This window comes from Salmo salar, chromosome 06 (assembly GCF_965601325.2).
Source record: "Salmo salar chromosome 06, fSalSal1, whole genome shotgun sequence".
NCBI lineage: Eukaryota > Metazoa > Chordata > Actinopteri > Salmoniformes > Salmonidae > Salmo > Salmo salar.
The window spans coordinates 29,308,168-29,320,775 of NC_138296.1; the positions used below are offsets into that span (position 1 = coordinate 29,308,168).

General features: G+C 42.9%; 1 protein-coding gene across 1 annotated transcript in view; it reads left to right on the forward strand.

Annotated features, from left to right (window-relative positions):
• The window catches only part of LOC106606774 (mitochondrial adenyl nucleotide antiporter SLC25A23), a 37,199-nt gene extending 24,591 nt beyond the window's left edge, over nt 1-12,608 (forward strand). The window contains exons 7-10 of the mRNA XM_014203132.3: nt 392-505; nt 644-811; nt 4,511-4,661; nt 7,923-12,608. Coding sequence (XP_014058607.2) covers nt 392-505; nt 644-811; nt 4,511-4,661; nt 7,923-8,104 — 615 coding nt within the window. The 3' untranslated portion in view covers nt 8,105-12,608. The remainder of the gene's footprint in view (nt 1-391; nt 506-643; nt 812-4,510; nt 4,662-7,922) is intronic.

Below are 12,608 nucleotides of genomic sequence, written 5' to 3' on the forward strand. Positions count from 1 at the left end.
GGACCAATGTAAGGAGAACACTGATACACACATCTGTAAACAAGTTCTGGTGTATGGGGTAGTCATTAGTGAAGCATAGGAATGAAGGAGTCACACACCCACACTGAGGTGTGAAATGTTGCTCACACACACTCTGTTTCTCACCCTGTCAGACACACCCTGTGTCTCTACGTGTTGTGTCTCTGACTCTCCTCCTCCACCCCAGTGTGACTCACGTATTCCCTCCCCATCCCCATCTCCCCAATCTACACCTCCCCCTCACTTTATATCCCTGCCTCTCCCACCTCCCACAATCTATCCCCCTCACCCCTTAATCCCTGTATATCCCTGCCTCTCTTCCACCTGCCTGTCTCTCCTCTCCCCCCTGTCTCCCCTGACTCCTCCATCTTAGATCAAGTGGTTGATCCGGGGCAGAAATGAAGCGGGTACTCTGCGGGTGCAGGAGAGGTTCATCGCTGGCTCTCTGGCTGGAGCCACCGCACAGACCATCATCTACCCTATGGAGGTGAGCGAGGGGAGACAGACCGACAGAAAGATAGACAGACTTTTTATTGAAAAAAGAAACAGGATTTTCTCTAATTTTGCTTCTCTTCCTTGCACACCCTCTCTCTTTCCCCTTTCTCCTCCCTTTCTCCCTCCCCAGGTGCTGAAAACTCGTCTGACCCTGAGGAAGACTGGCCAGTACTCTGGCATTGTAGACTGTGCCCGTCAGATCCTGAGGAAGGAGGGGGTGCGAGCCTTCTACAGGGGCTACGTGCCCAACACACTTGGCATCATACCGTATGCTGGCATAGACCTGGCCGTCTACGAGGTGTGTGTAAGAAAGTGTGTGTGTGTGTGAGAGAGAGAGAGAGAGAGAGTAGGAGAGAGACCGTCATCAAAATTTTTAAACGTATATATTTTTCACACCTTTATATGTTTTAATAAAATCAACTATATGCACTGAGCTTGTCTGATGCTTTAAGCACACTGCTTGATGAAATAATTAAGACACACAAATGACTCAAGAGGCAGCCAGAGATCAAGATAACCAGAATTTAAAAAATCTGTTCTCGACCCTCCTCCTCCCGCTGCTGCTAGCCTTCGTAGATTCTGCTCGGAACGCTCCTGAAGTTGCCGGTAATAGGATAGAATGATGGACTGTGCCATGGCCTCTGCAATGTTTTAGTCCACTGAGACAGGCACGAGTCAGACAAGTGTCTCGTCGACAAACAGCCTATCGACCAAGCAATCGACCAGTCAACTAAATGGGGTCAGCCCTGTGTGTGTGTCTGCCTGCCAGCTGTGTTTGATGTTTTCTGGGAAAGCTAAACCTCATCACTGGCCCTGTCCCTTGTACTCAGGGGAATGCCAGTCAGTATGTATGCTGTTGTTACTGTTGCCCAGCTCTCTCGTAAAAATGACTTTTATGTGTTTAAGTGAACTTTGAGTTTTACTTTTACTAGCAGTCAATGAGCCGTGGTTCTCTTTACTACGTCCTCATTTTTTTTAATGCAATAAAGTATCTGTCAAATAAAAAATGTAGCCTATCTATCCCTTCTCTTATTCCTCTCTCGTTTCTACTCAAATCAAATTTTATTTGTCAAATACACATGGTTAGCAGATGTTAATGCGAGTGTAGCGAAATGCTTGTGCTTCTAGTTCCGACCATGCAGTAATATCTAACAAGTAATCTAACCTAACAATTTCACAACAACTACCTTATATACACAAGTGTAAAGGAATGAATAAGAATATGTACATAAAAATATATGAATGAGTGATGGCCGAACGGCATAGGCAAGATGCAGTAGATGGTATAGAGTACAGTATATACATATGAGATGAGTAATGTAGGGTATGTAAACATTAGTGGCATTGTTTAAAGTGGCTAGTGATACATAACATCAAGATGGCAAGATGCAGTAGATGGTATAGAGTACAGTATATACATATGAGATGAGTAATGTAGGGTATGTAAACATTATATGAAGTGGCATTGTTTAAAGGGGCTAGTGATACATTTATTACATACATTTTTCCATTATTAAAGTGGCTGGAGTTGAGTCAGTATGTTGGCAGCAGCCACTCAATGTTAGTGAGGGCTGTTTATCAGTCTGATGGCCTTGAGATAGAAGCTGTTTTTCAGTCTCTCGGTCCCCGCTTTGATGCACCTGTACTGACCTCGCCTTCTGGATGATAGCGGGGTGAACAGGCAGTGGCTCGGGTGGTTGTTGTCCTTGATGATCTTTTTGGCCTTCCTGTGACATCGGGTGGTGTAGGTGTCCTGGAGGGCAGGTAGTTTGCCCCCGGTGATGCGTTGTGCAGACCTCACTACCCTCTGGAGAGCCTTACGGTTATGGGCGGAGCAGTTGCCGTACCAGGCGGTGATACAGCCCGACAGGATGCTCTCGATTGTGCATCTGTAAAAGTTTGTGAGTGTTTTTGGTGACAAGCTGAATTTCTTCAGCCTCCTGAGGTTGAAGAGGCGCTGCTACGCCTTCTTCACCATGCTGTCTATGTGGGTGGACCATTTCAGTTTTCCGTGATGTGTACGCCGAGGAACTTAAAACTTTCCACCCTCTCCACTACTGTCCCGTCAATGTGGATAGGAGGCTTCTCCCTCTTCTGTTTCCTGAAGTCCACAATCACCTCCTTTGTTTTGTTGACATTGAGTGTGAGGTTATTTTCCTGACACCACACTCCGAGGGCCCTCACCTCCTCCCTGTAGGCCGTCTCGTCGTTGTTGGTAATCAAGCCTACCACTGTAGTGTCGTCTGCAAACTTGATGATTGAGTTGGAGGCGTGCATGGCCACACAGTCGTGGGTGAACAGGGAGTACAGGAGAGGGCTGAGAACACACCCTTGTGGGGCCCCAGTGTTGAGGATCAGCGGGGTGGAGATGTTGTTACCTACCCTCACCACCTGGGGGCGACCCGTCAGGAAGTCCAGGACCCAGTTGCATAGGGCGGGGTCGAGACCCAGGGTCTCGAGCTTAATGACGAGTTTGGAGGGTACTATGGTGTTAAATGCTGAGCTGTAACCGATGAACAGCATTCTTACATAGGTATTCCTCTTGTCCAGATGGGTTAGGGCAGTGTGCAGTGTGATTGTGATTGCGTCGTCTGTGGACCTATTGGGGCGGTAAGCAAATTTGAGTGGGTCGAGGGTGTCAGGTAGGGTGGAGGTGATATGGTCCTTGACTAGTCTCTCAAAGCACTTCATGATGACAGAAGTGAGTGCTATGGGGCGGTAGTCATTTAGCTCAGTTACCTTAGCTTTCTTGGGAACAGGAACAATGGTGGCCCTCTTGAAGCATGTGGGAACAGCAGACTGGGATAAGGATTGATTGAATATGTCCGTAAACTCACCAGCCAGCTGGTCTGCGCATGCTCTGAGGACGTGGCCGGGGATGCCGTCTGGGCCTGCAGCCTTGCGAGGGTTAACACGTTTAAATGTTTTTCTCACATTGGCTGCAGTGAAGGAGAGCCTGCAGGTTTTGGTAGCGGGCCGTGTCAGTGGCACTGTATTGTCCTCAAAGTGAGCAAAGAAGTTGTTTAGTCTGTCTGGGAGCAAGGCATCGTGATCCGCGACGGGGCTGGTTTTTCTTTTGTAGTCCGTGATTGACTGTAGACCCTGCCACATACCTCTCGTGTCTGAGCCGTTGAATTGCGACTCCACTTTGTCTCTATACTGATGCTTAGCTTGTTTGATTGCCTTGCGGCGGGAACAGCTACACTGTTTGTATTCGGTCATGTTTCCGGTCACCTTGCCCTGATTAAAAGCAGTGGTTCGCACTTTCAGTTTTGCACGAATGCTGCCATCAATCCACGGTTTCTGGTCGGGGAATGTTTTAATAGACGCTGTGGGTACAACATCACCGATGCACTTGCTAATAAACTCGCTCTCCGTGTCAGCGTATTCATTAATGTTGTTGTTCAACATTATGCGGAACATATCCCAGTCCACGTGATCGAAGCAATCTTGAAGCATGGAATCCGATTGGTTGGACCAGCATTGAACAGACCTGTGCGCGGGTGCTTCCTGTTTTAGTTTCTGTCTATAGGCTGGGAGCATCAAAATGGAGTCGTGGTCAGCTTTTCCGAAAGGAGGGCGGGGGAGTGCCTTATATGCGTCGTGGAAGTTAGAATAACAATGATCCAGGGTTTTGCCAGCCCGGGTCGCACAATCGATATGCTGATAGAATTTAGGGAGCCTTGTTTTCAGATTAGCCTTGTTAAAATCCCCAGCTACAATAAATGCAGCCTCAGGATATGTGGTTTCCAGTTTACCTCGAGTCGAATGAAGTTCTTTCAGGGCCGTCGATGTGTCTGCTTGGGGGGGAATATACACAACTGTGATTTTGATCGAAGATAATTCTCTTGGTAGATAATACGGTTGGCATTTGATTGTGAGGAACTCTCACCCCTCTACCCCTCCTCTTTCTCCTCTCTCTTTTCACTCTGTTTACTTTTTCCTTCTCTTTTCTTTCATCTCCTCTTCTCTCTTCCCCTCCCCCTTTCCATCTCAGACTCTGAAGAATGCCTGGCTCCAGCAGTACAGTAAGGGCTCTGCTGACCCAGGGGTGTTGGTACTGCTGGGCTGTGGTACTGTGTCTAGTACCTGTGGACAACTGGCCTCCTACCCCCTGGCTCTCATTAGAACACGTATGCAGGCCCAGGGTGAGACTGGTGTTCAACTGAACTGCAATTATACCTTCTACCTTACTACATAACATAGATGATATTACATAGATAATATAGATTCTATTATATTGTATAACATAATCTATAACAAATGAATTACTACCTACTATGTCAACCTATTACCCTATATCTACAGTGCCTTCGGAAGTATTCAGACCCCTTGACTTTATCCACATTTTGTTACATTACAGCCTTATTCTAAATTATCTTCAGCAATCTACACACAGTACCCCATAATGACAAAGCAAAAACAGGTTGTTAGACATTTTAGCACATTTATTAAAAATAAAAAAACAGAAATACTTTATTTACAGAAGTATTCAGACCCTTTGCTATGAGACTCGATGTTGAGCTCAGGGGCATTGTAGCTCTCTTCACGACAACAGACACAGGTTGGTTCTTTGAAACGGGCGTTTATTGCATTGCACGTCTTTTTCTCCGATGCATCCACGTCACGCCATGAGAACTATATGTTTGAATGAACACAGTAACGTTGATAAATTATACAGTACTGAAACAAAGAAATACAAATGGCGCTCGGCGCAACAATACAAATGGCGCTTGGCGCTACAATACAAATGGAACTTGGCGCGACTATAAACAAAGTTCTATAGGTTGAACAAAATACCTCGTTGGCTGCTTGTCCTGAAAAGAGGTTCTTGAATTCTTAAAGTCCCTTGAAAGTCCCTTTACTGTCTTTCTTAGCCTCTGCCATCAACAATTATGACTCAGACTAAGATCTGCTTAAGTTAGATTGCACACAGTCAATTAACAAATTCCGTAGCAGTAACACAACAGAGAACGTTAGTTCCGGGATGGAACATAAAAACACAATCAATGGCCTAACGTTAATTTACCTGTTACATCACATTTAAATTCTTATCTATACATCAATAAATTATTTTTTTATTTACTACATCAAATAAACCTTGAATTATGTATTAATCATGCATAGTGAACACAGCATCTATGTAACAACACTTACAGGCATCATGTTTCCATTGATCATCCTTGAGATGTTTCTACAACGTGATTGGTCCACCTGTGGTAAATTCAATTGATTGGACATGATTTGGAAAGGAACACACCTGTCTATATAAGATCCCACAGTTGACAGTGCATGTCAGAGCAAAAACCAAGCCATGAGGTCGAAGGAATTGTCTGTAGAGCTTCAAGACAGGATTGCTTCGAGGCACAGATCTGGGGAAGGGTACTTAAACATTCCTGCAGCATTGAAGGTCCCCAAGAATACGGTGGCCTTCATCATTCTTAAATGGAAGAACTTTGGAACCACCAAGACTGTTCCTAGAGCTGGCCGCCCGGCCAAACTGAGCAATCGGGGGAGAAGGGCCTTGGTCAGGGAGGTGACCAAGAACCCGATAGTCACTATGACAGAGCTCCAGAGTTCCTCTGTGACGATGGGAGACCCTTCCAGAAGGACAACCATCTCTACAGCACTCCACCAATCAGGCCTTTATGGTAGATTGGCCAGATGGAAGCCACTCCTCAGTAAAAGGCACATGACAGCCCGCTTGGAGTTTGCCAAAAGGCACCTAAAGACTCTCAGACCATGAGAAACAAGATTCTCTAGTCTGATGAAACCAAGATTGAACTCTTTGGCCTGAATGCCAAGTGTCATGTCTGGAGGAAACCTGACACCATCCCTACGGTGAAGCATGGTGGTGGCAGCATCATGCTGTGGGGATGTTTTTCAGCTGCAGGGAGTGGGAGACTAGTCAGGATCGAGGCAAAGATTAACAGAACCACATACCGAGAGATCCTTGATGAAAACCTGTTTCAGAACGCTCAGGACCTCAGACTGGGGTGAAGGTTTACCTTCTAACGACAACGACCCTAAGCACACAGCCAAGACAATGCAAGTCTCTGAATGTCCTTGAGTGGCCCAGCCAGAGCCCGGACTTGAACCCGATCTAACATCTCTGGAGATACCTGAAAATAGCTGTTTAGCAAAGCTCCCCATCCAACTTGACAGAGCTTGAGAGCATCTGCAGAGAAGAATGGGAGAAACTCCCCAAATACAGGTTTACCAAGCTTGTAGCGTCATACCCAAGAAGACACTATACTGGAATCGCTGCCAAAGGTGCTTCAACAAAGTATCAAATCAAATGTATTTATATAGCCCTTCTTACATCAGCTGATATCTCAAAGTGCTGTACAGAAACCCAGCTTAAAACCCCAAACAGCAAGCAATGCAGGTGTAGAAGCACGGTGGCTAGGAAAAACTCCCTAGAAAGGCCAAAACCTAGGAAGAAACCTAGAGAGGAACCAGGCTATGAGGGGTGGCCAGTCCTCTTCTGGCTGTGCCGGGTGGAGATTATAACAGAACATGGCCAAGATGTTCAAATGTTCATAAATGACCAGCATGGTCAAATAATAATAATCATAGTAGTTGTCGAGGGTGCAACAAGTCAGCAACTCAAGAGTAAGTGTCAGTTGGCTTTTTCATAGCCGATCTTTGAGAGTATCTCTACCGCTCCTGCTGTCTCTAGAGAGTTGAAAACAGCAGGTCTGGGACAGGTAGCACGTCCGGTGAACAGGTCAGGGTTCCATAGCTGCAGGCAGAACAGTTGAAACTGGAGCAGCAGCACGGCCAGGTGGACTGGGGACAGCAAGGAGTCATCATGCCAGGTAGTCCTGAGGCATGGTCCTAGGGCTCAGGTCCTCCGAGAGAGTGAAAGAAAGAAAGAGAGAAAGAGAGAATTAGAGAGAGCATATTTAAATTCACACAGGACACCGAATAAGACAAGAGAAATACTCCAGATGTAACAGACTGACCCTAGCCCCCCGACACATAAACTACTGCAGCATAAATACTGGAGGCTGAGACAGGAGGGGTCAGGAGACACTGAGTAAAGGGTCTGAATACTTATGTAAATGTGATATTTCCTTTTTTTATTTGTATAAATTAGCAACAATTTCTAAAAACCTGTTTTTGCTTTGTCATTATGGGGTATTGTGTGTAGATTGATGAGGGAAAAAACAAATGAATCAATTTGAGAATACGGCTGTAACGTAACAAAATGTGGAAAAAGTCAAGGGGTCTGAATACTTTCCGAAGGCACTGTATTACTGTTCGGGCTATCCAAACAGAGTTGAATGCATTCAGTTGTACAACTGACTAGGTATCCCCCTTTCCCCTATCTATTAATAGCTATCTAACGGATATAACTGAACTGAACAACAGATGTTTTCGCCCTCTTTCCCTCTTTCCACCAGCCTCTACTGAGGGTGGGCCCAAGCTGTCCATGGTTGGTCAGTTCAAGCACATCATATCACATGACGGGGTACCTGGGCTCTACCGCGGCATCGCCCCCAACTTCCTGAAGGTCATTCCTGCTGTCAGCATCTCGTACGTGGTATACGAACACATGAAGAAGGCTCTGGGTGTGCAATCGTAGTGAGAGGAAGTGAGAAACAGAAGAAAGAGAGGGATATAGAGTGCAGCTCTTGGATTTCAAGATGGAGAGGAAGACAGCAGAGGTTTGAGGGATAGAAGACAGATAGTCCACCCTTTTCATACACATTCAGTAAGCTTCCCGTTTACACCTAGCTAGACAGATATACTCACTGTTCAAATCTCTCAGCCCCTCATAACACTGTACCGTCATTAAGACAGAGGGAAGAGTCTGCTATCAGGCTGAGCTGAAGTCTAAGAAACGGCTGTGTCCGAGACAGATTAGGAGGAGGAGCTGTGAGGGGAAGGAATGAGAGCGAGAGAGAGAGGGTGGAAGAGAGAGAGAGAGAGAGTGTGTGCGTGTGTGTCTCGGCAGAATCTGGGCCATTCTTCCTCTTTGTTTATGAGCTGTAACCCCCATTATAGTCACATCTCCACAATAAGTCTGTGGGTTGCCCTCCAACCAAACACAGTGAAGCACACAGTACAGTTTGTATACCTATATGTAGCCACTTATCTAAGGTCAGTTTCATGTTTCGTGAATATAAAGTGATCTTCCTCCAATGACCTTGACATGTACTGTATATCCGCTCTTTACTACACAACAGAATATGTAGGGTTGTTCCACAGTGTGCTGTTGCTAGAACACTACCAAGCCAAAGTACCCCACTCTTTATTTCAATATCTCAAAGGAGATTAGAATTGGATTACATGCAAGAACGTACATTCTAATGGGGGAGTTTCTAAAGTTCTTTAACGAGGAAACTTTTTTGACGTTTACATGATGTACTGTATATTGATACAGTATGTATTTTGTAAGGGAAAGATTCTGAACACATTTGCAAGAGATACTTATACAGGGTCTTATACAGGGTTGTATACAGAGCTGTTCCTCTGACCTAGTCAATGAATGGCTTTGCACTTTTTAGAAAGGGAATGTTTCTCCCCTATTTCAAGTGGCTCTTATATACATAGAGTCAGGTCCAAAATTATTGGCACCCTTGATAAAGATGAGCAAAAAATACTAAATAATACACATTTTGAGCTATATTGTCTGCTCCAATAAAATGGAACATTATATAATTTTATACTAAGACAATTACTGAGAGAAAGAGATTTTGTTTAAAGCTAGAATCCAATCCAATAACAAAGCGGTCAACCAAAATGTAACCACTCTCAAACTCATAGACAGAGCTACGGATGCAAGGACTGACCATCAATGAGATGAAAATGATTGTTTTAACCATGTTTTGAGGCTCTACATTTACATTGTTTACAAACATTGGAGTAAAACAAGCTTATATTTTGGATTCTGATGCGGTATGACAGTAGGACTAAGCTCGTGAGGCATTTATAGGTTATATTCTTCAATAATCAATGGGTTTATATCATTAATTTATAAGTCCAAAAAATGGATGTAGCAACTAAGGATTCTTGCTTTAACAAGTAAAAAAAAACATTAAAAAAGGGGTCAAATTTACTGCCAGCCCTGTTTCCATTACCTTTCAATACCAAACCTTGCGAGGATAACGGCACTGAGCCTTTTTCTCAAATGTTTTATGAGATTGGAGAACACATTGGGAGGGATCTTAGACCATTCCTCCATACCACTGGTTTTCAATGGGGTTCATGTCTGGAGACTGAGATGGCCATTGCAAAATGTTGATTTTGTGGTCAATTAACCATTTCTTTGTGGGTTTTGATGTGTGCTTGGGGTTATCGTCTTGCTGGAAGATCCACTTGCAGCTAGGTTTCAGCCTCCTGGCAGAGGCAACCACGTTTTTGGCTAAAATGTCCTGTACTGGGTAGAATTCATGATGTCGTTGACCTTAACAAGGGCCCCAGGACCATTGATAGCAACATTGCCCCATAACATGAAATATCCACCACCATATTTTACAGTAGGTATGGGGTTATTTTCTGCATATGCATTCTTTCTTTCGAAGCAAAATCCAGCACTGGTGTGCATGGCTAAAGAGTTATATTTTCATGTCGTGGAGTGCATGCTTAGTCCATGTTCTGTGTGTAATGGCTCCTGCATCATGTGAGGTAGTTAGATAAAGATCAGACCTGAAAGAATGGGCTCAGTTTGAGGCTTGGCCAACCCATTTTGTTGTGGATATTAAGAGAGTATGTTTGTCCTCCATGACACCATTGTGTTGTGTATTTATTTAGTAGGTTTTGCACTACAATACAGTTTGTTTCCTAGCTAACTAACTCCTCACTATAGTGTGGACCTCATAATAGCGTATACTGAAAGCAGTAGGATGAAACGTCCAGGAGGTATCTGACAGTGCCGCAAACCTTTCCATGACACCCTAATGCAAACATTGGGGAAACCAATTACTGTATAGGCTGGATGAATGCTCCACAGAGATCTTAATCGGTTCTAGAATTATATGAATAGTAACCAATTTTATGAGATTTTACATGTAATTCTATGAAATGCACATCATTATAATTTCATAGCGCAGGCACAATTAACTTTGACTGTAGTTTAATTTAGGTTTAGAATGAGAAAGTAATTACCTTTAATTCTATGATAAGTTATGTGATTAATATATTTTTTTTTTACCCATACTCTGCCCTCGTTGTATTGGGATACAGTAATGGCCTCTATGATGGATGTCAATAGGTTTAAATTAGAGCAGGAAATTGAATAAGCTGCTTAAGTGTTGTTACATACTGATGAGCAAAGACCATAACATAGATTCTATCAGACATTGCTGCTGACATAGATTCATATTAATTCATATGTCACACGTGTTATTTATCATTTGGAAGCCAATGACTTGCTTTCCCTGATGAGATTTCCACCATCATGTCCATCATGACTATTGAAAGCCATCTATTTGCCTAACTAACTGGTGATTCATTTTGAAATATCTTGTCTAAGCCTTTATATCTTTGCTGGCTCTTTGGCCAGACTTGTATCACTTTTTAACAGGATGGGAAATACGTGAAAGGGAGGAGTTTTAGATAGTAGTTCCTTGAAATGAAATAGGAAGGGAATGAAAAGGGTAGATGAGAGAGAAGTTATTAAGAGGTAACTGTAGACAGATGAGTGATGCATTTACTTGAAAAATACTGAAAGCAACTCCTGTATTTTGGATAAGAAATGAATTGAGCATAACCTCCATAGTAAACAAATGTAATATTGTAAAAAAAATGATATATTGTTAACATCGCAAGCTATGCTTGTGAATGTTTGCTTCATGGAGTATTGAAAGATCATATTTTCTTTCAAAATACTTTGAATGCTTGCTTGAATGCTTCTTAGTGTTGGAATGCCTTGAATTTGCAGAATGTCATCGTAGAGCATGATTAGTTCATGCTAGTATATTTAAAAAAACAGACTAAAACTGTATTTTATGTCTTTAGACTGCTCTGTCTATCATAATAATAATTATAGACATATTATACTTATTAACACCCTTTATAAAACTGTGCGGTCTAACCCTCTTCTTTATAATATGATATATGCCATTTATAAAGGCTACTGGTAGAAACCCCTTTCCGTTCAATGACTCGTCAACAGTCATTCCTGTTCAATAACATCCATTTGTTCTCTCTCTGCACTTTATGAACAGCCATTAAGTAAAATTAGCCTTCACTCTGTTTTTATTGCATGAGTTGTAATTGCTTAATGACAGATAGTCTGTCATTGTTAATGTTCTCTGGAGCTCTTGCAGTGAATAAGGCTGCTGCTCTGTTCACAAGTCTTGTGTTTACTTATCTTCCTAAATCTATGTTATATTTACTTCATCTACAAACATATAATATATTTGCTGGATATATGTTTTGAATATAGCTGCTACCACCCCCTACCTACCTTTTCAGTCTAAGTAATAATATTCACTATCTAATCGTCGTCTTCATAACAGACATCGATGCGGGCGTAGATTGTATCAAGAAGTAAAAAATGGGAGACTAGCAAATGCACTTTTTTTTTTTTTCATTGCTTGATATTTTGAGGGCTACTGTATTGTATAGAATTCGGGAGGTTGTTGGTTCTGTCTGGTATGAAACCAGCAACTCCCATGCTGGGCATGTACACTACTGTAGCTGCAGTGCCAATAGGACTAGCCCTCTTGGCAGTGGTCGTAGTATGTGTATCACAGGGTTGCTACAATATGTTTATTGAACTCTGCATTACATATACTCTGCAAGTATTATGATCAGTATTTTTTCTAAAATGATCTATTGTGTATGTGTAGAAAATGATTCAGAACTGTAGTTATTGTCTATAGAAATGCATTGCCATGGCATGGTTGCTCGTATGGCACTTTTATTTTCAAGAAAATTGCTATTTACCTTGTCTGGTGAATGTGGTGGATTGGGTTGGCCCGAAATGGTATATCTACAAATAAATACATCATTTCAGGATTTTATTGCATGAGGTGATGCCTGTGCATCTCTGACTGTATATCTGCATTATATGTCAATAAGATGTACATACTCATAGGTACAGATACTGTAATTCTGAAATTGCGACAAATAAAGCTATT